A 26,275-nucleotide genomic window follows, 5' to 3' on the forward strand; every position below is an offset into this window, starting at 1 on the left:
TGAATTAAAAATAGAATAATGACACATTGCATGGAACACAGATTCTATATTTGTCTTTGAAGCATTTCCCCAGCACACTAAAAAACAACATTTATTACCTACCAGAGCACAATCACGTCCTCCAGAGATCCTGAAATGTCCTGGAGACCATCAGGGAAATCAAAGATTGTCCCAAGGAGAGGCCACCTGCACCTTGAAGTGGCTTTTCAAGGTGAATGAACCAGCCTAGAAAAACACCAGAGAAGGATTTATAGCAAATGTAGCGCTCTTGCATTTAAAAAAAAAAAAAAAAAATCTTACTGCATGGTCTTTTCTGAAATCAGCAGGAACTAAGGGGGTTCCCAGGCTGCTCCAGAGCAGGATCCATCCCTGTCCTCACCCTGTGACAGGACAGAGCCACGAGAGGGTGCCGTGTGTGAGCCCTGCTGTGCCCAGGCTGCTCCCAGGCACCCCGAGCAAACTCCAGCAGGGCACCAAAGGGTTTCCTGCTGGCTGCCCAGAGTGACACAATTCACTTGTAGCCTGGATTTTGTCACAGATCCTGTAGGGTCTCTTGTTTCTGCCTGGCCCCAGAAGCAAAGGGAACAAGCAGAACACTCCCCAAACCCATTTGTGATGCACAGAAGTGCCAATATCTGCACACAGGCAAAAAATCAGAATTTTACCTCACTGGGACAAAAGGGACTGAATAACTTTATTTCTTTATTTCTCTCCTATTTTCTACTGAGCAAGGCAGGAGCTCTGGCTGCAGCCTGCAGTCCTCTACCATACAGGGAGAGCACATCCAGCTGGGAGCACAAAGCAGGAATGTTTTATTTGTCACTGCTCAGGCATGGTTGGAAAATCCCCAGCACGGAGTGTTTACGCTGCCAGTGTTTGCACCTCTGTCTCCAGGCAATGGACTGAACCCTTCCCTCTTCCCTCAACCTGCACCAAACAGCTCCAGCAGGGACAGCATCTGCACACCCAGGGGCACAGCTCAGATCCCAAATAAAACCCAACCTGTGCTCCAGAAGGAGACAAGCAGCCCTTTCCCTGGAATTCTCTATATATAGCTTTGTAGAATTAGTGTCCTTTGCAGCAGTTAAGGGCAATTTTTAGAACAAAACATCACATATCTACTTATATGTGGATTGGTTCCTATTATTTATTTTATTCCAGCCATCCTCAGGGACAGATCCTATAACCAGTTTAGCAGCAGCAGCAAAATCATTATTCAACAATCTGACAGCAGAAAAAGGAATAGCACAGCTGGCAACCTCCCCCCCTGTGACCCAAGAGAGTGGAACAGAAATACAGCACAGCCCAGTGAGGTGAACTTTTCCCCACTCTTTTTCCAAATTCCACGATTCCTTCCAATGTATTTGCTACAGAGGAAAAGCACTGCAAGCTTGGGATGAACAAAAGGAAATGGTTCTGGCACTCTGCAGATTCATTCCTGTCCTAATGGATGAAGGTTTGCATCCAGAGGATTCCAAAATAGCAGAATTATTTTTTTTTCTGCAATGATGGAATCCCTGACTTTAGTTTGGAGATGTGAACAGCAACAAAACCAACACTGCCAGCTGGGGATGGCTCTTCTGCCCAGTGAAATAGAGACATGCTTCTCTTTGCCTAGAAAAATTTAAATTTTCTAAGGATTCTCAGGAAAGAGTGCAACAAACCCCATGGGCACTTTCCAGCCACCCCCAACTCTCCTCTCTGTGTGTTCAACATTTGACAGCCATCCTCACAGACCAGAAATGCTGTAAACACTCCACATGCCACAAATCTCAGCTGAAAAAAAAAAAAATTATGGCAAAAGAGGAAGCAAGAAAAACCCCTTTGCACTCAGATTTAGTACCAGTTCTGTTCCACCCCCAAGGCAGCCACAGCCACATTTTCTGAGCCTTTGCCTGCTCCTGCCTGGCCCCAGATTTTTGGGGTTTTTTTTGTGCTGCTGAAGCAGATGTGAGGTTGCAAAGTGCAAGTTTTATTTTTTTAAAAAAAAGAAATTTTAATTCTTGCTTTAGTTTTTTATTTTAATTTTTGTTTTAGGCCCAGAGCAAGAAATGAAATTTCTTGAGCACAGCAAAGCCCAAAAAGTGAGAGGCAGCCCCAGGAGGAGTCCAGCTGCAAACTCCACCAGCTGCAGCCCTTCAGCCCCAGCCCTGGGCAGCTCCTGGGACTTGGAGAAAGCATCTGGTCTTTGTCCCAGCCCCGGGGCTGTCACATTTCAAAGGCTCCCTCTGAGAGCTCCAGAGGCAATGGAAAATATGTTCAGTTGCAAGTGGGGTCACAGGGAGATGGAGAGGGAGGATCCAGCTCCCTGTGCTGGCTCCAGCTTCAGAGCAGCCTTTGGAAAAACAGGGGGGGAACTCCCCAAAATGTGCAAAGCATCTGGAGAACAAGGAAGGTTTGATTCCACCTCTGCCCCTGAGGAAAACAGGGAATTGGGAACCACACAGAGCAGAGATGGAGGTTTTTAGGAAAATTGCAGAGAGCTCAGAGCCTTCCACAGAGGGCACAGGGAGCAAGGAGCAGGCAGAGGGTGCTGGGGGAAAGGAGGGCTCTGGGTGCCCAAGGTTCACCTCTCACCTGCCAGGAGCTGAGGAACTCTGCCCAAAGCACATCCAGAGGGTTTGAACAGCCCTGGGAACTGCTGGTGTCCTTCCAGGGCAGGGCTGAGCCCCCAGAGCCTCTGACAGAGGGAGGAACTGCAGCTGCTGCTCCACTGCCACTTGTGAGAGGGGCTTTTGTTCAGCCAGAGCCCTGCAAAACCTGCCCTGGGCACAGGAAAGGTTCCCAGGGGGGTTACCTGTCAGGGGGAGGACAGCTCACCTGCTGAGAAGCTCTTGTGTAAAGCTGAAGGGTTTCCTGCCAAAACATTGGCATCTGGTAAGAGTGGACCCCAAAAATTCTCTGGGGCCTCTCAACCACCATCCATGAGACTGCTGGGCTGGGACTGGGAAGCTCTGGGGAACATTTCTGGTGCAGATCAAAAGATAAATGAGCACTGCCAAGCTTAAAAAGAGCAGCAGGTCCAAGGAAGGGCTGAAGAGGAAGGTGATGCTGAAAGCTGTCAGTGCCCACAGCCTCCCCAAACTACCAGCAAGGTGATTTATTGAGAGTCCAGCCAGGGATGGCAGATCTGATCCTGCCTTTCTTTACAATCTCCAAGTGTCCCTGCCACAGCAAAGCCCCAAGCACAGCAATAGATTTATCATAGGCCAGATGAGCACCTTGCCAGATCTTGGGAACACTTAGGACAAAGCCATAGATGGAAAAAGCAGCTGAAGGCTTCACAAAGCAAGAAAACAACAGAAGGTGGAGCAAGAAAAGTCAGTTCCCACTCAGAGCCCCAGAGCAGTGAGGCTGGAAGGGGAATTGCCCAGCACAGGGGGAAGAGCCCATTGAAGTGCAGGGAAAAAGTTTTAAAACAAAATTTTGCTGCCTGTCACGTGCATGCAGTGAGAATTAAGGTGATGGTCTCCAAAAGGAAAACCTCCAAGGCTCACTCTGAGAGGGGAATTGAGACAGCTCTCAGGCTGCATGGTTTATCTCCCTGAAGGGAAGGGGCTGCAGCTCTCCTGGGATTCTCACCAACCTCCCCCTGGACTGGAAGGTGCATCCAGGGCAGCAGCAGCTGCTTCAGGCTCAGAAGTGGCTGCACAAACTGACATCAGGCCATGAAACACAAGAGTTAACTCCCACAGCAGCAATCTGAGAAAAATTTACAGTCCACACTGATAACACCTTCTCTCCCTTGCTGAGAAAGGCAGAAGCTCTAAAAGTGCATCCAAAAATGAACATTTTCAGTTAAGTACACTTGCTGTATTGTTTACAGAAATTTTACATGTTATTACTGTTAAATAGAGTGAAAAGTGAGACAGCTCATTTTTCTCTTTTCCCACAGAGTTTACTGCAGGCTGCAAGTCACAAAAGGGAACAAAGTCCTTGCAGACATTTGCAGCAAGACAGGATGCCCATCATGAGTCAGAGGAAGCAAAAACCACACACAAAGTGTTGGCCCATCAGTCTCTCAGGGGCCACGAGCAGGATCCTGCTGCTGTTTATTACAGAGACACAGCAACCATGAGAGTCCCAGAAATCCACCAGCCAATTTGCAGGTCCAGGAAATCCACACCACTCCCTGTGATTTTAGGGAAACTTGCAGAGAATTTCATTCTGGAAGTGTGAAATGGGGATCCTGCAGTGGGTTCACCACAGAGCCCTGCAGGTGCTGCACAGGGTGAGGGTTTGTCCACTCCCACAGACACAACTCCACCCTCAGCAGCTTTTAGGAACTCTGCAACACTTTTTATTCCAAAGCACTTCAGTGCAGTCCCTTGTGGCAAGAGAACAGGCTGGGCCATCCTCAGCCAGGTGGTTCCTTGGGAATCATCCATGGGCATCATTCCATGGGCATCATCCCTGCGCAGCTCAGAGAGCTCTGCCTCCCCCACTGCCCCAGCAGCTCACTACCACTGCTGCATCTTTAGGAATAGCAATAAGAAAGTGTCAGGCAGAGAGAAGTCCAGTAAAAAGAGTTTCTTCAGAGGAAATGAATCATTAAAGTGCACGACAACGCTGAAAGCCGCGGGCTGAGCCACCGCCCTTCACAAAATGCACTTTGCTGCTGCCAGTGCCTTCAGCTCCTCCAGCTGCTGGGGGAAGAGCAGCTCCTCTGAAGGTGGAGGCAGGTCCAGAGGAGCTGTCAGAGCTCCCTGGGCTGTCTGTGCAGAGGAACCATCTCCGTGCCCGGCGCCTGGGGCGGCAGCAGGGCCAGCTCCTCCGGGGCAGCCGCTCGTGGTGGTTTCTGTGCCGGTCTCCAGGAGCTGGTGTCTGCAGCAGGGACACAGAGCAGCCCCTCATCAGCAGGAAGCTGACAAAGGGACCCAGCTTTAGAAGGGTGAAGGCTCAGGGAACGCCCAACACACACCACAGAATGCTTTAAGCGCCGCGACCTCCCCAGTTCTGGAATCTGCTCTGGAGGTTGTGCCCAAATCCACTGGAGCTCCTGGCCAGGCTCTGCCAGGCTGAGCAAGATCTTCCTAACAGGGAAACAGCTCTGATTTCCACTGAGCTCCCTCCCAGCTCTACCAAGGGAGGCAAACAAAGGTCTCAGGCAGATTCTGACAGCATTGCCAGAGTTAATGCCCAAATTCAGGCTCTGAAAGCCCTGAGATTTTAACATCTGCAGGATGAATGGGCCTAAATTTTACCTTTCCTCACATATTTGGGCTCCTGAGCCAAAAATATGAGCAGCCCTTGCTTTTCCCCAGCAGCATTTCCTGCCCATTTCTCCCAGAGCAGAATAGGAATGGCATCTCCTTCATCCTCAGTTTGTTCCCAAGCTCTGGCCAGCCCCAGACCTACACTAAATCTTTATTTTCTCAGCTCACAAGGGATGCTGCTGTGGGGAAGCAATTTCCAGTTGGCCTGCCTGGAATGCCAAAGACAAAACAACATGCCAAGAGCAGTTTGCTGAGCAGGAAGCTGAAAGGAAACTGCAGACCTTTCTTCATGATTTAATTTACCTTCTGGATTTAGTTCTGAATCATAGGTGTTCCCAGGTTCTTCCTTCAGAACTCCCACATCCTTTGCCCAGTCTGTCCATTTAATTTCCTCTACTCTGGAGAGACAAAATGCAGCTGATGTCTGGAATGCAGCATCTCAAGCCAGATCTCATTGCTGTGCAGCCTCCCAGCCCAGCTCATCCTGCCAACACCACCCTGATGGTCTGGCTGCAGCAGCAGCACCTTACAGAGCTTTTTTATTTTTGAGCAAAGATCTTCTGTAATCAAAGCTCCATGAGGTAAAATATCTTTTCCCTCTGTCCACTGTTCTGTTTGGTTTCAAGTTCTTCAGCTCAGGGAATGTTCCTAATACAAAGGTGGCAGTGCTGGAGGATCAATTAATTCTCAAACCTCCAGCCTGGCAAGCACCAACAAATTTGGATGTAGCCAGGAGTGTGTGGTTGGTCAGTGCTGAATTCCCTCTGCTGCTCCAGGCTGAGATCCCACTGGAGCTGGAGTGTCAGGGGGGATGGTGACTCTGTCTCACCTGAAACACCACCTCTCATCCTTCTTGTTGAGCCCCACGGACATGAAGCAGCCAGATCTCCTCTTCCCCCCCTGGCGCCACAGCCAGGCCTTCTCTATTTCCAGGATTGCAATTGCCCTCTGAAAGAACAAAACCCAAAAATCAGAGAGAAACCAGGGCACAGACAGAGCCCAGCCCAGCCTCTCCCCACTCAGAAACTCTCTGGGCTTGGGAATCCCCAGGGAACCCAACCCCAAAATGCTCCTGAAGTGGAACCCAACCCCAAAACGCTCCTGAAGTTCTGCCCCAAGTCACCCCTGCAGAGAGCTATAAATACACCTAAAAATGCACCTAAAATTTAGCTGTAAATACACCTAAAAATGCACCTAAAATTTAGCTGTAAATACACCTAAAAATGCACTCCCAGGGTGACAGCTTCATGTGAAAGGCACAATAATAGCTAAGCTTAGGACAGACACGTGGCATTCACATTTTCTGGAAAAATCCCTTCGCCCAGGATTTTCTTTCCTGAGAAGCCTCAGGGAAAAAGGAAAACAAGAATTATCTGATTTGCTTCTCCTGTGTTTTGCTCCTTTGGAATGTGTTTGGAGATTGTTCCATTGGATTCTGCTGTGAATTATTTTGACTCTTTGGCCAATCAGGGCCAAGCTGTGTCGGGGCTCTGGCGAGACTCACCAGTTTTCATTATTATCTTATTTATTTATTCATTATTTCATATTATCATTATATTAGCCTTCTGTAAGTTTCCTTTCTGTATTCTTTAGCATAGTATTCTATATTGTATAGTTTAATATTCTATATTCTGTATTATATATTTAGTATGAGTTAATATAGTAGCATAAAATAATAAATTAGCCTTCTGAGACCATGGAGTCAGACTCATCATTCCTCCCTGCCACGAGGGCACCCCACAAATACAACGTGAGCTGAAGAGAGAAAAAAACCAATCAGGATGGGACTTGATGGGCTAAAGCTGGAATTGGACAGTGAACTGCAAGGTGCAAATGGAGAAGAACTCAATAAAAATGAGAGACCCCGTAACCTTGTGCCCATTTTGGTTCATCTTGGAGCTCCCAGCTGGGTGAGCAGGGTGGGAACACATCCCAGGCTCCCTGGGATGGTGAGGAAGGTGAAGGGAGGCAGTGACACCCGTGACTCTGAGCCTCACCTGCAGCTTCCAGACGCTCTTGCTGTAGCCGGAAATATCGGTGACAGTCTCGCTCATGAGGGCGATCAGCATGTTCAGCAGCAGGATGTAGGTGAGGATCACAAACAGCAGCAGCAGCAGCATCACAAAGTACCTGAACCTGGCGTGCTCCTGGAAGTCCAGGTCCCCCATGCCGATGGTGATCTTGAAGAGCTCCAGGGAGACGCTGAGCAGCCCCCCGTACATGGCGTGGCTGCCCGAGCTCTCCAGCGGAGCCAGGGACTTGTTCTGGGACACCGAGGGGGCATCGCCCATCAGCGTCACCAGGGCTGGGGGGAAAACACAGCCTGAGCCCTGGGGAAGGGATCTGGGCAGCCCTGGAGCTCAGAGAGGGCTCACTGAGGTCAGGGCTTACCCCAGAACCTCGGCTCCCTCCCGTGAAGATTCCATCCCAGGTGTGTCAGTCCCCTCTCCTTCCCCCTCCCAGCACTGTCTGTCAGTCCTGGCATTCCAGGAGGGAATGGCAGGTTCAAAGGATGCCCTCTACCACTGGGGGGGCATTGGGCCATCCAGGTGTCCTTTGTCCCTTGAGAGCTCCCCTCCTGTCCCTGGCTGGTGGCTCCCTGCCCCTTCCCTGCCCCTCTCCCCGGGTTAAAGGAGCAGCAGCCACAGGGTCAGGAGTTCTGCTGGAGCTGCTGTGGGTTCAGAGGCTGTGGGCCAGAATAAAGCTCTGGATCCAAACCCTCCAGCAGAACCCACTCCTTTCCTTCCCCATCACCCCAAAGCTTCTCCACAGAGGGAAACCTGAGGAGCAGCCCCTGCTATGGGGGGAGGCTCCATCCCAGCATCACCAGAGCTCCTGCACACCTGGATTTGTCTGCAAGCACCCAGCCAGCCCAAAGTGTCTGTGGGGTGAAACACCACACAGCCATGGCCAAAAGTGTCTGTGGGGTGAAACACCCCAGTGCTGCTGTTTGGTTCAGCACCAAGGGCCAGACAAGCTCAGGCACGTCCTGTCCAGCTATGCTGTAAATATTCCAGTTGCTCACCTGCAGCAAAGCCAAAGAGGAAGATCATGTAGACCAGGAGGAAACGCAGCAGGTCTCTCATGATGGTCTGAAACACAAACCAGGGGAAGGACTGTGCTTTATCTCACGTGAAATCAGCAGGATGATCTCACACATCACAAACCAGCCCTCAGGAGCTCTGACAGCAAGGTTTCCACCTTTTATCCTGTGTAAAAAACTGCTAATTACTTCCACAGGTAAATAATATCATTGGCAGCTTAATCTGGCAGTGCTATGAACTCCTTTTTTTGCTCTGCTAGTGTGAACAGTTCTTTGAAACAAATAAATACCTGTTGGCTCCCCACTATGGCTGTTCCCAAATTGTTCCAACACATCCCCCTCTCCTTTCCACCTCCATTGGCTTTACACAAATGGTGACCAGAATTCTTCCCTGGCACCTCCTGCTTTGGCTTTCCAGTCCCAGGTTCCTCTGGAAACACCTCTCAGGCCCAGCTGAGCAGCTGCAGGGAGCCCTCACTGGTTCCAGTGCAGTTTGGAGCTGGATTTTGGCACTCAGGTGCCACCTGCTGCCACCTGGGATGTCCCAGGTTCCCCTTGGAGCTGGATTTTGGCACTCAGGTGCCAGCTGCTGCCACCTGGGATGTTCAGCCGTGCAGCTGAAGATGAAGACACTGCCCCAACCTCCTTCTGCAGCACCTGTGCTTCCCCAGGACAGAACCCCAGCTGCCCCAGGCTCTCCCTGCAGGGTTTTGGGCAGCTCTGACCTTCTGGATCATGACGCTGTAGATGCCGGTGCGCTGGAAGCCGCGGGTGTAGTAGAGGGTGTTGACCCAGCCCAGGAGCAGGGAGAACACCATCACTGCCACGTAGTTCTCTGAGCTGGCTCCATACAGCACTGCTGAGAGCAGCAGGGAGAAGGCCTGGATGAAGCTGGAAACAAAAGGAAGAGGCAGTGGCTGACCTGGGCAAGAAGGGCGCTGGCAGATGTGCTCTGCGATGAAGCACATCTGGGGAGGCAGAGAGGAGCACACAAAAAAGGGCTCAGCACGGTGGGGGGAAGAGAGGGGCAGAGGATGGGGTTTTCCTGCTCCCCAGCTCTGTGGCAGTGTTGGGGCAGCTCAGCTGCACAAAGCAGGGCCCAGGACTCACATCAGGATCTCGATGCAGCTGTCAGAGCACATGGTCTTCAGGGACTGGCGCCTCCTCCTCAGGTACAGGCTCTGGGGAGCAAAATCAATGCACCATTCATCAGAGCCAGGCCATGTGAGAGAGGCAGCCCTGCCCCAGGCAAGGCTCTGCTCCATGTGCTCCTCCTTTCATCTCCTAGATCCCCAATTTCATCCCTCATGGATGAAAAAAGCCCTTATTTATAAAGGGCAAGGATAAACAAGGGCTGAATCATGGCTCAGCCCAATGTCTTTATTAATAGCCTGCATCAAATGCCAGGGATGCATTTTAATGCCATAAATCACAGAAGTCTCTCAGAATGATTTGCTGTTGTGGAACTGTGCTCCCCCTTGCCCAGCAACCTGGCTTGTGCTGCCCCTGCCAGATCACAGAGACTGTCCCAGAGCAGGATTCCCTCCTGCACATCCTGGTGCCAGGAGAACAGATCCTGCTGCTCCACATTGTTCCCCTTTTCCTTCATCTTACCATGAAACCAGACAGGAGATCCCCCTACCTGAGCAAAGATCAGATAAATTCCTCCTAACAGGATAATGATCAGTCCAGAGACCCACAGGAAGCCTCCAGCTGTGAACTCCACTGGGAAGGAAGGCTGCAAGACAAAAAGAGAACCACCCAAAGCAGTGGGGATGGGCAGAGGCAGTGATGCCAACCACCCACAAGTTTTAAACTCTGCTCCATCCATCCATCCATCCATCCATCCATAGGACTGGACCTACCTTTACCCTTAAGGGCTGATAGTATGCAATGGCAGTGAAGATGATCATGAATGACAGGTAGGAGGCAAAGCTGAAGTAGAACCTTTTGGAAGCAAAGGTTTCCCATTTTTGCTGGAGCAGTTTGTTCAGTGGCTCCAAAACCACCATCTTGTACCGGTTCTGTGGGGGGAACAAGGAACCAAAATGTGTGCCAGCAGGAATGGGAATGGTCTTTTTAAGGGTTGGAGCTGCGTGGATTCAACTGGGGAGACATTAAGGGGTTATTCAGTGCGAATGATAACAAATATTGCACAGAAGTCACTTTGTGGAGGTATTTAAACAAACTGAGCCTTAAGACAACCAAAGCATCAAAATTTCTCTCTAATTATGAATGGTCAGAGCCATGCCAAGCAGCCTCCAAACAACAAAACCTGCAAACATTCCCACAAATCACTTTTTTCAGAGAAACCATCCCCTGAAGGCCCACACAAAGCTGAAATGCCCCAATTTCAAGTTAACACCACAATAAACACCCTGTGGCTCCCCACTATGAAAACAGGAGAGAAAGAGCCCGTGCTGGAGCTGTGCTGAGGGGCTCACCGGGGTGTCACTGCTGTAGGCCAGGATCTCCAGCACAGAGTTCTCCTCGAAGCTGTCCAGGGAGGACAGGTCATAGAGGGACACGTGGATGGGGCCGTAGGTCCACTCGGTGAACTTGCGGGACAGGTGCCGGTACGGGGGCTCCTGGATCTCCCTCTGGATGATGTGCCTGAAGATCTGACACAAACACAGACCTGTTCCTGTTCCTGAGCTGCACAGGGACACCCAAAGCAGCACCCCTGGGTCTGGGGCTCACCCAGCACCTGGGTCTGGCTAAAAGCAGGGAAACAACCAAATCTGGCTGCCCCAGGAGTGGGGCAGTTTTGGAGTAGGGACAGCAGGGACAGCTGAGGCTCTGCAGGACACAGCTGGGTGGCTTGGAGGTGCCCTCCAAGCACAGGTTGGGCGTGAGAAGCTCCAAGCCCAAACCCCACTGGACAACAACCAGGGGGGCAAATCACACCAGCCCTGCTGAACACCAACCAGGGGTGCAAAAATCCCACCACCCCTGCTCCCCATCACCCCAGGGGTACAAATCCCACCATCCCTGCTCCCCATCACTCCAGGGGTACAAATCCCACCATCCCTGCTCCCCATCACCCCAGGGGGGCAAATCCCACCACCCCTGCTCCCCATCACTCCAGGGGGGCAAATCCCACCATCCCTGCTCCCCATCACCCCAGGGGGGCAAATCCCACCACCCCTGCTCCTTACCAACTAAAGGTGCAAATCCCACCACCCCTGCTCCCCATCACCCCGGGGGTACAAATCCCACCATCCCTGCTTCCCATCACCCTGGGGGTACAAACCCCACCCCCCCTGCTCCCCATCACCCCAGGGCTCCCCTCTTTGTCCCCACCTCCACTTTGCCTGTCTTGGCAGCCAGCTGCAGGGGGTTTAAGCCATCGTAGTTGACGATCTCCTCCAGCTTGCAGGTGGGGTCCAGCTTCACCCCTGCCTTGAGGATCTCCACGTAGGTGCTGCTGACAAACCTGGTGTTCTCCTCGGTGTCGTCTGCGATCATCACCAGGGCGTGCAGCACCGTGTTGCCCTGGGTGTCCTGCTCCTGCAGCCTGGCCTTCTGGTGGGGGTTGTTCAGCAGGTAATCCACCACATCCAGCTGGTTGGTGCAGGCAGCCAGGGAGAGGGGGAGCTCACCTGAGGAGATCGGGACACAGCATTCGGAGGGGAAGCGGGGAAAGAGGATTCAGGAAAGGGGGGGAAAAAGCAATCCTAGGAAAATATGTTAAATATATAAAAAAATAAAATATATAAAAATATAAAATATATAAAAATATATTTTAAAATTTATTAAAAGGTATTAAAATATATTAAAATAACATATCAAAAGGTATAAAAATATATTAAATTAATATATGAAATATAATAAATATTAAATATATAGAAAATTAGAAATATATATTAAAAGGTATAAAAATGTATAAAAATATATTAAAATAATATATAAAACCATATAAAATATATTAAAATCTAAAAATATATTTTTAATTGTATAAAAATGTACTAAAAATATATTAAAACATAAAATATATAAAAATCTAAAAATATTTTTAAATGTATAAAAATATATTAAAATAATATATAAAAACATATAAAAATATATAAATAGATATAAAACTATATAAAAGTCCAAAAATATATTTTAAATGTATAAAAATATATTAAAATAATATATAAAAACATAAAAATATATAAATAGATATAAAACTATATAAAAATCTAAAAATATATTTTAAATGTATAAAAAGATATTAAAATAATGTATAAGCATATATTAAAATAATATATAGAAATGTATTAAAATTTATAAATATATATTAAAATCATATGGCCTAAATCATATATTTATAAATATATATTAAAATCATGTATAAAATATATTAAAATAATATATTAAAAATTATTAAATATATTAAAATCTACAAAAACATTAAAATATATAAATATATATTAAAATATATAAAAATAGCCCAGAGTTTTATCACTGAAACACAGAACAGGTTCTGCCTCAGTGTCTCTGGATTCTGAAAGGGTTTTACAACTAACAAGTACTCTGTTTCTGGGGCAGCTGAAACACTTGGCCACATCTCAAAACTGATCTCTCAAATCTGAGCTGGCCAAGTATTGGTGTTTGTCTGAGGGCACTCAGACAGGATTAAACACATAACCCCAAGGGTGATGGAAATGCACAGTGAGCACCCCAGATTAAAGGGCACTGAAGATGGCACCAGAGGGGCAAACCCATCCAGAATTAGCGCCATCACACACAGCGTGGCAATACAAACCCCAAAGGAACACATTCCCCAGTGGCTCACCAAAATAAAAGTAAACTCCTTCTTTCTTCTTCCTGAAGAACTCCCCGTGGGCCCTGGCGTGGACATCAGCTCCGTTCTCCACCAGCAGCTTCACCATCTCCAGGCTCCTTTTCTCGATGGCAATGTGCAGGGCAGTCTGGCCTGGGGCACACAGCCCTGTCACCCTGTGCCACCCCAGGGGACAGCAGGGATGGCACAGCGATGGCCAGGCTGGGCTGGGCTGCCAGCTGGGGGCTTTCACCGAGCCTCAGAACCCTCAGAAACTCAACAGCAGGGCAGGAAATTCCCCCTGCCTGGCACTGAGGTCCCCAAGAGCCTCGGGAGGGCTGAGGCAGCCAAACAGAGCTCACCCAACAGCCACAGAGCACTTCACTTTACAAGTGCTTTTTATACTTTCCCCAGTAAATCATCTCACTTGTTGGCTTATTAAAAGCATGTATCATTTCTGTTTTACAGACCCAGGAGGGTGTAACTCGAGGCTGGAATCAGAAACAAGAGATGGGAGTGCTGTGTGTGACTGCCCCAGAGCTGGGGCTGCAGGAGCTCCAGGTCCCCCCTTTTCCTCTCCCCTGCTCCTCTCACAGAAATCCTTCCTTACCTCTGTAGAAACAGTCAGAGCAGGACACGTTGACAAGTGGCCTGGGGTTCTGTGTCTTTTGGTCTATTTCCAGCAAGACTGGGATTGTGTCGTTCCTCCCATTTTTTAGGTTCAGCAGGGCTTTCATTAAGCAGGTCTTCCCAGTCTTTGCATCTGGCAGGGAGAGAGGATTGAATGGGCTGTGGGTGTGCTCTGCAGTGCTTGACTTAGACAGCAAATATAATCTTCATTTTGAAAGTTTTTATCAGTGTTTTTAGCTGTCCTGAGGCAAAAACCTTAGGATATATCCAATCCATGGCATTCTCTGTGGGGGTGTTCGCAGGGGTTCCAGGATGAGGGAAGGGATGAGGATCTTGACTCCATGTTTCAGAAGGCTGATTTATTATTTTATGATATATATTATATTAAAAGAGAATGATATATTAAAACTAAAGAAAGAGAAAGGATTTCATCAGAAGGTTAAAAAGGAAGCAAAGGAATGATAATAAAATCTTGTGACTGACCAGAGAGTCTGAGACAGCTGGACTTTGATTGGCCATTAATTAAAAACAACCACATGAGACCAATCACAGATGCACCTGTTGCATTCCACAGCAGCAGACAATTATTGTTTACATTTAATTTCTGAGGCTTCTCAGGAGAAAAGAGCCTAATAAAAGGATTTTTCATAAAATGTGTCTGTGACAATTCCCCTACCTTGGGGTGAACACGGACAACAGAGGAGGACAGAGGGCTGGAGAAAGCAAAGAGAACCAGGAGCAGGGATGTACCTGTGTACTCGGAATTGGTGAGGAATTTGGAGTTCCTCCTTAAGTACTCCAGCAAACCCTCCAGGGCCTGGGGGCTGCCCCGCACCACGGCGCTGAACAGCCGCTCCCTGTCAAAGCGATTCGGGTCCTTCTGGCTGCGGGACAAAGGCAGAGTCAGCCGGGGACTCCGGGGGAAGGGGGAAAATGCCAAGGACTCGGCTTTAAAATTATCAAAGTTCAATAGTAATGAAATGGTTATAAAAGTAGTAATGTAATTAGAGGCGTAAAGATTTCCATCATTGGGATTTAGGACAATATGAGGCAAGAGAAACAAAGAGTTATGGATGGTCTGGGTACCTTTTCTGGGCAAAATAAGCCCGAAAAAGGACACGGGTTAACAGAGGATTAACCCTTAAAAACAATAACCTGTTGCATATTCATACACCTCATACATGATGCACAAATTCTATTTAAACAAAGGATTCTGTCTGGTCAGTGTCAACTTCTTAATTTTGACAGCATCTTCAGGGCTGAACGAGGCAGGAAGAAGTTAGTTTCCTCTAACTATAATAAATTATAATGAATTATTATTATCATTATTATTATTATTATTTTCTCTTTCTCTGAAAGATTTAGGCATCCTGTGGCTGCTATCTGATGTGAACACTTTATTCCTTTCCTTAAAAAAAAAATCTCCCACATACATATTTTCTATTTTACTATGATGTTATAACCTGAAACTACATCTAACACATCGCTTAAAAAAATTAATACAGCATAACTTTCTAACACAGCACATATAATATTCATTTTAATGTTTGTGAAAAGCCAATCACAAAATACACATTTTTCACAGGAAGTTCTGGAGAGCAGGGCCAGGAAGATACCACAAGCTCCAGTGGGACAGTGGAAGGAAGGAGGGAGATGGAGGAGATTTTGTTGGGGGGGAAGAAAAACCCACATAAATGTTTTATTTTTGAGTCAAGGGAAAAATAGAGACAGTTATTTCCCAGAATTCTCCTAAGTGGCTGCTCTTTCCATCAGCTGGAGCCGTTCCCAGAGCCAGGCTGATGTGCAGCCCTGGCAGGAATCCAGAGCAGAGAGAGGAGCCCAGGATGGGGGCAGGACCAGGTCAGGCCCATCCCTGGGGGGATTTAGGATGGATTCTTTTAGTGCAGACTTGGGAAAATCCACAGGATCAGGGTGGATCACCTGGATCCACCCAGATTGGTCAAACACCCCCCAGTTACTCACTTGCTGACGAGCCCTGGCCGATAATTCAGGTTAATCTTGATTTTAGGGGCAAAGTCGCTGCTCTCCTTCTGGTAAGGTGTCTCCAAGGGCTGTGGCTCTCCTTTCCTTCCAGCTCCTGACCTTTCTTCCTTTTTGCTGGGGGCAGGTTTCTCTCCCTGGGGGCTGTCATCTGTTTCCAGCAGCCCCATGAGCCTGTTCCTCTGAGCTGGGCCTGGCTGCCCATTTGTGAATTTATCCATCGCCAGGAGAGACGGTCCTGCAGGTCACAAAGAGGTTCCCTGTGGGGGCACTAAACCTGCAAGGGATGGGGAGAATTTAACACAATTTCTTCACAAACCCCAAAGGCTTTTGGACACAGAGAAAGTTCCCAGGTTGACCACGGGTCCCTTGAGAGGGAGATTGGGTAAAACTCTGCATGGAGGAGGAGTATTTGAATAATCAGGGTCTTAAGTGGGGTTCTAGTGGGGGAGAGGTTTAGAAGCAGCTCCTGAGGCACAGGCAACTCATCTGCAGCACATCTGCACCCCTTGTGTGGGATGACCTCACCTGTTGGCAGCAGCACAGGTTCCTGACATAAAAGGCAAGGAAAGTGGCTCCTTAGGAGTGTGTGGTCGTTGTTCTTGTCTCAGTGCATCCAGCACAGCACAGGCTGCTCACCAAGTGGCCAAGAAGATAAAGGTTCACAGGGAACCCTCCTAGAACAGGGATGGGTTTGCCCACAGTCCCTGCTGGGCAGCTCTGCAGGGAAACACCTGCACAAAGCACCTGGCATTTCATCCCTGATGGGCAAAATGAGCTCCTCAATGTTTGGAGCTGCTGGTTGTCCATGTGAGCGCAGGATTGGAGCTCCAACTGCAAGCCAAGCACACTGCCCCTGCCCTGGGAGCCAGCAGAGCCCCCAGCCAGCTCCCTGCTCTCATCTGCTGCTCCCTGAGCTCTGTTCTGGCTCTTTGGGGACATCCCTCCTCTGGGCACATCTCAGACCACACCCAGGGCACAGCACCCGAGTCAGCGTTTCACGGGTTTGAGAGGCAGAAATGGAACAGCCACAGTCACCCACCTGCAGCAGAGCTCGGCTCAGCAGCTCCTCCTCATTCCCCGGCACTCCCTCCAAAGGGTTAACAGCTCTGCTCTGGAGAGAAATCCCCCTGGCTGGGGCTGCAGCCTGACTCCATAGCCTGCACCAGCAAAGAGGTAAATGGACACAGCACGAGCGTTCGGGCTGTGGAACAGCTCAGGTCTGGGCAGCGAACAGCCCCAAAGCATCACCGTGCAGCTCACAGCAAGGAACCCGGGGCTGCTTCGGAGACAAACCGCTGTGATAAGGCAGACACCCGGTTTAGTCTGCGCTCCGGTGACAAGCATTCCTCGGCACACACCCTTTAGTCCCTCTCGGACTCGCCTCCCTCCCCAGAACACTCACTGCTGCATCTGCCGAGTCCTTCAGGAGGATATTCGCACGTCCGTATCAGTCTGCTCGTGCTTTTCTCGTCTTCCTCTCCCCAAAATCATTCCTCAGCTGCAGTTTCCATCTCTCCACCGCGCTCAGCGGAGTTATTTACTGCCAGCCTCGCACAGACACAGCGTCTGGGTTAACAGCAAGAGCAAAATGGTCCCACAAACCAGGACCTGAGAGGGATCCCCCCTCTCTGTGCATCCCTGGGAGGGCAGGGAGCGCTCTCTGCCTGCCAGCCCCGCTGGCACTTCCCAAGAACTGAGTTCTCCCTCCCGGAGCCCTCTCCAAGGCTGTCAGCAGAGCTCAGCACTTACCAGAAGTTGCTGCGAGCTCCACCCAAGCGCTGAACTGCTCTGATGTGAGGAGGAGTCCCCGCGGGTCCGTCAGAGAGGGGAAATCACCTCCCAGCAGAAACCAAGGCGAGCACCGGGAGGTGTTAACAGGCGTGAAGGCAGAGCCAGAGCGATTTCCATCCATGGGGGAGACGCCGGGCAGGGAAACCCACGGCTCATCTGGCAGTGGCACAGCGGGGAGCGCCTGGCTGCTCCATGAGGGAATCCAAGGATCCTGTGGGAAGGAGCACCCCCAGATCCCTGTGGGAAGGAGCACCCCCAGATCCCTGTGAGCAGGAACACCCCCAGATCCCTGAGAGAAGGAGCACCTCCAGAGCCGTCTAAGCAGGGAAACCCCCAGATTCCTGAGAGCAGGGACACCCCCCGAGCCCCGAGAGCAGGAGCACCCCCAGATCCCTGTGGGAATGAGAACCCGCAGGTCCCCGTGGGAATGAGCACCCCCGGGTCCCCGTGGGAATGAGCACCCCCGGGTCCCCGTGGGAATGAGCACCCCCGGGTCCCCGTGAGCAGGAGCACCCCCGGGTCCCCGTGAGCAGGAGCACCCCCGGGTCCCCGTGAGCAGGAGCACCCCCGGGTCCCTGTGGGAATGAGCACCCCCGGGTCCCTGTGGGAATGAGCACCCCCGGGTCCCCGAGAGCAGGAGCACCCCCGGGTCCCCGTGAGCAGGAGCACCCCCGGGTCCCCGTGGTTTACCCGGTGCGGTTTTTGCCGGGGGAAGGAGGCTCGCACAGGAAATGACTGGCTGGGTTTCTCACAGAAGGGGAGAGCCAATGAGTGCGGTGCTCTTATATGGCAAAGCTGCTGCCTACTGCAAGTTCCGAATGTTTAACCCCTGCCTGCACAGAGCCTCTGCCTCCCCCCACAGCCCCCTGAGCCCCCCAAGGCTGCCCCGGGGCACAGCAGAGCCCGGAGCATCCCTCACACCCCCAGGCCTGCAGGGTGCTGGGACACCTCTTGGAAGAGAAACTGTCCCAGCTGTGAGACCCCTCCCTGTAAATTCACCCAGCAATGGCACAGGGCCTTCCTGTGCCATTGATGTATAATCTATAATGTCTATATTATATATATATTATTATATATTATATAATATATAATATCTATTCTGTATTATAAATTATGATACATCAAATATTAATATAGAAAATCTATATTAATATATTATCTATCTATATGAATATATTATCTATCTATATTGTAATTATAGATGAGTAAATCACAGCAGAAAAAGCAATGTCTGGAACCTGCTTAAGCAAAAGGAAGCATGAGGGTGATGATGATGGTGTTTGGAAAAGATGCAAATGAGAACATTTCCTGAAATATATATTCTGTGTTCACCTGTTCCCATTTTTACCAAATACTGTAAAACATCAGAGTCCTATCATTGATGCCATGTTTTCAGTACACTGTAAATAGAAGTTCAAAGTCACTTGTAATTTAGTTACAGGATTGATCTGTGGCCACTCAAAATCATCTTCTCAGGAGGAGGAAAACCTGTAATTAAAACATGCAAGGGTGGAGAATTAAAATACAGCAGGTAAGCCAGCAAAAGAAAAAATAGTTTCTTTTAAAGATGTATTTGCACGCTCAGGAAAATATCAAGTGTTTTTGCAAGGCCCCTTTTTTTTTTATTTTTCCATGTAACTGTTATGTAAAAGCCACACTGAAATGATGAATTTGAGCAGCTTCATTTCTTAGTTACAGATGGAAATCAGTCCCTCAGCCAGTGCCCAGTCTGAAATATAAATATTCCTAAATATAATCCCTTGTCAGAACTTGTCTGATAGCCCAGGGAGCCCCATCAATCCACACAAGGGCATTTCTGGAGCTGCAAGTCCCACACCAGAACACTGACAGGCTCCAATCTATATCCTGTGAGGGACCCATCCACCTCTCATCCCTAAAATGGAAGTTTCTTTCTCCTTGCCTTCCCTTCCTGCAGGATCAGAGCCTGCAGGAACGCTCTGCTGACAATCAGAGAGCAGCAGAGGAGGAAACCCAGCTGGAAAATCCGCTCTGTGGAGGAGCAGTGACATCCTGTGGCCACCGGGGCAGCCGAATTCCTGCTGCTTTTCAAACAGCCAAATCGGGCAAAAATCTTTAAAAACACCCCTGGTTGCTGTGGGCAAGGCTGCAGAAATACTGAGGGATTGATTCCCAATATTCCCAGTCCTATAGGATTGTGTTATGGGGCAGCTGAGAAAGGAGAAAACCCCAAATGTATCCAAACCCAGCATAATGGGTTCTTTCATTTCTCTTTTTATACCTAGAAGTAGTTTTTTAGAAGCACAGAAGATAAAACCCCAAAATCTTGGCTGTTTTTTCTTTTTTGTCTTTTTGGGGTTTTAATTTTTTTAAAGGGAGAACAGACTAGAAATTAGCTGAAGCAATAAGAAATAAAACTCAAAGGCCAGTCACAAAGGCCAGTCAGATTACAGCAGGATTTAAAAATGTCACCAGAATCTGTTGTAAATAGGGGAGCATTAAGATTATTCTAATAGCATAGAGATTCTGGCTAAAACATATTGAATTATTATTTTAGTTATGAATAGTTGTCTCTAAGCAGACTTTTGAGGTACCACTATATCGTAGGAATAAAAAAAGTCTATTTTAACAGCATCAATAATTTGTATTGCCTGACCTCTTTGTTTTATGCTAACAACTTTGGTGTAAACACTGCAATTCATATTCCCATTTCCTTGTGATTCATATCCATTTCCTTCATTTACTTAAATTGCAAGGATTTTTTTCTCATTAATGAAGAAATCCTTGCAGTCACTTCCTGGAGCACCCCAGGTACCAGTGGAGGCCACAGTTCAACACCAGCTTGGCTCAGGCCAAAAACCCAGAGCAGAGGGACCCGTGCAGAGCCCTCCTGTCCCCTCCCTGGGGTCCCTGTCCCTACAGGGCACCCCAAACCCCAGCAGGAAGGTCAGGAATGTTGCTGGACTAAGCCCCTTTTTTAACTTAGAAATGGGGCAACTGAGAGGCATTTTAAATTCTATTTTTAGTCTCATTTGAAGGGAGAGACAATACAGATGTTACACACTATACAAACTTTCTGTCAAATTTAAAATTTTTTCCACAAATCTAATTTTCCACAGAATGTCAGTTTGTTCAGTGCCCACCCCAAACCCCAGCAGAAAGATCACTTCATTCATCTTTATTCAGTGCCTTATTCCTGTGGGGCTGTGAACTGCTCAGGGACTCCAGGCAGGGCTGAAAACCCCAGCCCAGGAATGGTTGGGGCTGGAAGGGACATCTGGAGGTCACCCTGTTGAGGCCACCCTGAGGCAGTTACCCCAAATTATTTCCTTTATGGCCTTTGAGGCCCACACAGGAAATGCCTGCACAGCCTCTGTGGGCACCCCGCCAGGGGGTTAAACTGCAAAAAGCACAAAAGCAAAAAAGCAATTGCAGGAGAATTCCAACTAAGGGAAGTCTCTTGAGGTAGGGACAGCAAATGTTTATATAACTTTGTATTTTTGTTAGCTCACCAGAGAAGCAAAACAAAACAAAAACCTAATCATGGATGTAACCCTCAACCCACACAGAACTTGCAGTGGGTTTGCTGTGAGAACAGCAGATTTTTGGTTTTATTTCCCATGAAGTGCAGCACTTACCACAGATGCTCAGTGATGAAATCCAGGAGGAACAAACCAACTTGCACAGCAGCACTCCAGGGGTAGGAGGGGACCAAGGTGGTGCCCAACACAGCCCTGGGGCAGGGCAGGGTGAGCAGCTGCCAGAACCCAGCCGGTGAGGACAGGGACAGCCACCCCCACAGCCCAGGGGTGTTTTCGGGGCAGGGCAGATGGGTGCTGCATCCCCTCCTGAACACCCACCGCTGCAGCTGAACCAACCCAGCCCATAAAAAGCAAACCCAAACCCAGCTCACCCAGACTGCAGTGCGAACTCACCAAACCAGGCAGTTGCACTGCTCAGGCACCCACTGCCATTTCAAGTTTCCCCTTCCCACCCAGCACACAACTCCCTCTGTGGTCAGTCCTCCTCAGACCAACACCCCCAGGCACAGAATCCCTTCAGAGCAGTGCCAGGCACTGGCACCCCTCACCCCAGCACACCACAAGCCCACGACCTGCAGCAAAACCCACCCCATGCAATGGCCACCACACCATTTTGTGGGGTCCTTATATCCCACCTGGAAGCAGAGTGCTGCTATAACCTAGGAAGAAAAAACAACATGGTATTACTAGCACTTAAGATTTTAATCCAGATCCATTTTAACCACAAGGTTGGTCCTCATCATACATGCAAAGAGGTTAAACTGCCATGGTAAGAAGCCAAAGCATTTCAGTTTAATACACGTTTCACCTGCTTGAACTGAGACAGACTACAGGGTGTAATGTGCAACAGAAAACTTTATTAGCATTTCAACAAGACAGTTGTTCAGCAGTTACTCAAGCTTGCATTAACCTTGCATTAACTTAATATTAAGACATTGAAGAACTACAGTGCAAACACAAGTGCCACTGGCAACCCTGGTGTCAAGCAAGATGCACAAGAACTTAACAGCCCCCCCTGAGGCGCAGCACCAGGTGCAGGGTGGATTCCTTCTGGATGTTGTAGTCAGAGAGGGTGCGACCATCCTCCAGCTGCTTCCCAGCAAAGATCAGCCTCTGCTGGTCTGGGGGAATGCCCTCCTTGTCCTGGATCTTGGCCTTCACGTTCTCGATGGTGTCACTGGGCTCAACTTCCAGGGTGATGGTCTTGCCAGTCAGGGTCTTCACAAAGATCTGCATGCCACCCCTGAGGCGCAGCACCAGGTGCAGAGTTGACTCCTTCTGGATGTTGTAGTCAGAGAGGGTGCGACCATCTTCCAGCTGCTTGCCAGCAAAGATCAGCCTCTGCTGGTCAGGAGGGATACCTTCCTTGTCCTGGATCTTGGCCTTCACATTCTCAATGGTGTCACTGGGTTCAACTTCCAGGGTAATGGTCTTTCCAGTCAGGGTCTTCACGAAGATCTGCATGCCACCTCTCAGACGTAGCACCAGGTGCAGGGTGGATTCCTTCTGGATGTTGTAGTCAGAGAGGGTGCGCCCATCCTCCAGCTGCTTGCCAGCGAAAATCAGCCTCTGTTGGTCTGGGGGAATGCCCTCCTTGTCCTGGATCTTGGCCTTCACATTCTCAATGGTGTCACTGGGCTCGACTTCCAGGGTGATGGTCTTGCCAGTCAGGGTCTTCACGAAGATCTGCATCCCACCCCTGAGGCGCAGCACCAGGTGCAGGGTGGATTCCTTCTGGATGTTGTAGTCAGAGAGGGTGCGCCCATCTTCCAGCTGCTTCCCGGCAAAGATCAGCCTCTGCTGGTCAGGAGGGATACCTTCCTTGTCCTGGATCTTGGCCTTCACATTCTCGATGGTGTCACTGGGTTCCACCTCAAGAGTGATGGTCTTGCCAGTCAGGGTCTTCACAAAGATCTGCATCCCACCTCTCAGACGCAGCACCAGGTGCAGGGTGGATTCCTTCTGGATGTTGTAATCGGACAGAGTGCGCCCATCCTCCAGCTGCTTCCCGGCAAAGATCAGCCTCTGCTGGTCTGGGGGAATGCCCTCCTTGTCCTGGATCTTGGCCTTCACATTCTCAATGGTGTCACTGGGCTCAACCTCGAGAGTGATGGTCTTACCAGTCAGGGTCTTCACAAAGATCTGCATCCCACCTCTCAGACGCAGCACCAGGTGCAAAGTTGACTCTTTCTGGATGTTGTAGTCAGAGAGGGTGCGACCATCTTCCAGCTGCTTGCCGGCAAAGATCAGCCTCTGCTGGTCAGGAGGGATACCTTCCTTGTCCTGGATCTTAGCCTTCACATTCTCGATGGTGTCACTGGGCTCGACTTCCAGGGTGATGGTCTTGCCAGTGAGGGTCTTCACGAAGATCTGCATCCCACCCCTGAGGCGCAGGACAAGGTGCAGAGTTGACTCTTTCTGGATGTTGTAGTCAGAGAGGGTGCGCCCATCCTCCAGCTGCTTGCCAGCGAAGATCAGCCTCTGCTGGTCTGGGGGAATGCCCTCCTTGTCCTGGATCTTGGCTTTCACATTCTCGATGGTGTCACTGGGCTCCACCTCAAGGGTGATGGTCTTTCCAGTCAGGGTCTTCACAAATATCTGCATGTTGACCTGCAAGACAAACAAATGTTTCAACTACAGCCACTTAAATAAAGACTTCAGTAAATACTAAACAAAGGTATTAACGTTGCTACTTCCAATCAGTTAAAATTTTTCACTTTGGTTGTACTAAACGTGAAATTAAAAAATCATTTTCCGGTTTGACTAACTAAACCTGGTTTTGAGGCAAATTCTGCTGAGTTCTTCGAACAGATTACTCACATCACAGGACCCGCCAGGCCGCCCCTCCTTTATGCCCGCAGGGCGGCAAAGCGGCAGCGGAGCCCCCAGATCCCCCTTACCCCGGCAGGGCACCACCGGACCCCCACGGCCCGCCCGAGGGCAGCGCTACGGCAGCGGAGCCCCGAGCCCCCCGCAGCGCGGCACCAACGGAGCGCTCGGCCCGCCCCGCGGACCCGCCCCGCGGCGGCGCCGCCGCTCCCCCGCCCCGGTAGTGACTCACAGCCGCCTTCCGGCACGGACGGCCCGGCCCGCGCCATCTTCCCCGCAGCGAGGCCTGCTCCCCGGACGGGTACCAGCCTGATTCCCACCCCCCTGCCCGGCCCAGCTCTCAACGCCGCGGCTCAGAGTGCCACACAACGCTGCGCAACTCCGCCAGCGGCTCCTTCCGTTACCCTGCTGCAAACCGCCCGGCAGCGCCCGGCACGGCCCTGCCCAGAGCACCGGGCCGGCCTCCCCCTCCCCGCACCCCCAATTCCCCTCAGCGCACTCACGTCTGCGGCCCTGAGCGATAAATCGACAAAAAGTTTCCAGCGGCGTTAAACCTCGGATCTGCCGAGTGACGCACACCCGCCCTTATTTATAGGGCTTCTGGCCACGCAGGCCCCGCCTACCAAAAACTAAGGTGTCCATCCGCCTCCCAAAGTAGTCCCCAGGAAAAGGTCCCTGCTGGGGCGCGCACTCGCCTTTTCCCCGCTCCAATCCCTCTTCCGCAGGCAAAGGGGTCCCAGAGTTTCAGCGAGGGGGATCAGACCCTAAAAAATCGGCAAATTTCTGAGGGCGCGGATGGATCTGGGACCGTTTTTCGCCCCTGCCCTGCGACCAGACGTTGGTGGAAAGACCGGGAAGTCTGGCGGTGATTGGTGGGGAGGACCGCAGGGCGGACGCTGATTGGCTGCTCGGGCAGGGGCAGTTGGCGAGGGGCGGGGGCGGCGGGGGCAGGGAAAGCTCTGGAAGGTTCGGCGCTGCTGGGCGCTGATTGGCCCGTGGTGAGGTCACGCTGTTGCTGAGGGGGAGCCGCCCAGCGGGGCAGATTTCGGCCGGGGCGGGGGGGGGGGGAGCGGGGCCGTGAGGGGGATTAGGATGGGGATTGGGATTAATAATGGTGATAGGAACGATACCGGGCCTTCTTAAACTTCTGCCTGAACCCCAGTAGTGCTCAGGGAACAACCTGGTACAGACTTGGGGGAGAAGTGCCCTAAAAAAAGGGGGGTGACCCTTGGTGCCAGTGCTTTGTGACCCACTGGGGCCTCTGGCCAGCCCTTTGCCCAGGATGGAGGGAAAATTGGCTTTTTTTTCCATGGAAAAGCCCGGGACGGGTCGTAGCGCTGGTCCTGGCCTATAAAGCTGTGAGGAAAAGCAGAACTGAGTTAGCAGGGTTGGAAAAACAGCATAATCCAGGAGGATTATGACAAGCAGGAGGGTTGGTGGCTGTGGGGTGTGACACGAGCCGGGCCCGTCACGCGGCCCAGCTCCAGAGCTGCCCTGGAACGGGCTGGAGCTGGCTGGACAGGTAATGCTCTTGATGAGAGCCTGCTAAACAAGCCCTGGGATGAAATGCTGACATTTGAAATTCAAATGGTTGTTTACTCACTGCCAGAACAGGAAGCTTTGATCGGTTATGAAGCAGGCACCCGTCTGTGAATTGATGTGGAAACGTGCCTCGGGTTAATTAAACTTCATTATACCTTTCAGACTGGCTCTGAACCCTTTTTGTATGGTATTAAAGATGGAGTGCACAAAATCCAGGATGGGTTTTGTGGTTTTTCAGCAGTTTTATCTGCTGCTCCTTCAGTGAGGCCAGATGACCTTGTTAAATCCTCCACTCACAAAGCATCAGCACGTGTCTGACTGACAAGATTCACCACAGAGCTGCTCTATTTCCCCCTAAAAACACCTCAAACTTGGACAAAAATACAAAGCCACAAACCCCAACGACAAAATCCTTTTGCTTTCCTTTCTCCTAACAGGGTTTCTTGCACCTCCTGGTTTACAGTAAAAAGGAAATAAATCATCCTACCAATAATTGCTCAAAAATGCGGGAACAGGAAGAGGGAAAAATGATTACTGGAAAGTTCAGACAGCTCCACAACAATAACCAACCTTGGCAATATTATTTTGGCTACATAAATTTGGGACAAAAGGCAGAGTTGGGCAATGTCCTGAGGTTTGCTCTGTGCTGCCAGCTCTGCTCAGCGTTTCCAGCACGGGTTTTGTCTGGGGGTGCCAAGGTGGCTGAAGGTTTGCTCCAAGGCTGTCTGGGCTCACTGCACATCCCAGGCACTCTTCCCAGAGGAAAGGCCACCAGTGACTAATATTTACAAATATGAAAGGTCACATCTGTAAAGCTGGAGATTAATGTAAAGCCTGGGCAGTGTTAAAGCACGTCACATATTAAGGATTTTAGGGTGCATATTTCTCTTTTTAATGTTCCTCTAGAGAGAGAAGGAGGAATTTCTGTAAT

The 26,275-nt window shown here is 50.0% G+C and overlaps 2 protein-coding genes across 6 annotated transcripts; both read right to left on the reverse strand.

Moving 5' to 3' along the window:
* Positions 1 to 1,290: 1,290 nt before the first annotated feature.
* LOC311161410 (transient receptor potential cation channel subfamily V member 2-like) lies at positions 1,291 to 18,192 on the reverse strand (the record flags this gene model as incomplete). Of its 5 annotated transcripts, XM_084218946.1 has the most annotated exons (19): positions 18,143 to 18,192; positions 17,411 to 17,663; positions 17,064 to 17,227; positions 16,701 to 16,818; positions 15,641 to 15,935; positions 14,408 to 14,541; positions 13,638 to 13,790; positions 13,040 to 13,180; positions 11,563 to 11,861; positions 10,704 to 10,880; positions 10,125 to 10,283; positions 9,902 to 9,997; positions 9,370 to 9,440; positions 8,985 to 9,150; positions 8,242 to 8,308; positions 7,214 to 7,521; positions 6,046 to 6,164; positions 5,520 to 5,614; positions 1,291 to 4,824 (listed from the first exon to the last, which is right to left on the reverse strand). In XM_084218946.1, the coding sequence occupies exons 5-19, from the start codon at positions 15,877 to 15,879 to the stop codon at positions 4,697 to 4,699; spliced, it is 2,352 nt and encodes a 783-aa protein (XP_084075072.1). In that variant the 5' UTR covers positions 15,880 to 15,935; positions 16,701 to 16,818; positions 17,064 to 17,227; positions 17,411 to 17,663; positions 18,143 to 18,192. The 5 variants fall into 5 exon arrangements, with proteins under 5 accessions (XP_084075072.1, XP_084075074.1, XP_084075075.1 ...); XM_084218948.1 differs by lacking the exon at positions 18,143 to 18,192 and having other exon boundaries at positions 15,641 to 15,896; positions 17,411 to 17,776; XM_084218949.1 differs by lacking the exon at positions 18,143 to 18,192 and having other exon boundaries at positions 1,291 to 4,864; positions 17,411 to 17,776.
* A 3,618-nt stretch (positions 18,193 to 21,810) lies between these two features.
* Positions 21,811 to 24,429, reverse strand: UBC (ubiquitin C). Its single transcript, XM_084218931.1, has 2 exons — positions 24,306 to 24,429; positions 21,811 to 23,583 (listed from the first exon to the last, which is right to left on the reverse strand). Exon 2 carries the CDS (start codon positions 23,575 to 23,577, stop codon positions 21,976 to 21,978), a length of 1,602 nt encoding a protein of 533 aa, XP_084075057.1. The 5' UTR covers positions 23,578 to 23,583; positions 24,306 to 24,429; the 3' UTR covers positions 21,811 to 21,975.
* Between the last annotated feature and the right edge of the window lie 1,846 nt (positions 24,430 to 26,275).

The sequence above is a fragment of the Fringilla coelebs genome (assembly GCF_963513975.1).
Source record: "Fringilla coelebs genome assembly, chromosome: 20".
NCBI lineage: Eukaryota > Metazoa > Chordata > Aves > Passeriformes > Fringillidae > Fringilla > Fringilla coelebs.

Coding starts and splice junctions, on each gene's coding strand:
- UBC (XM_084218931.1), bottom strand. CDS start 23,577: ATGCAGATATTTGTGAAGACCCTGACTGGAAAGACCATCACCCTTGAG.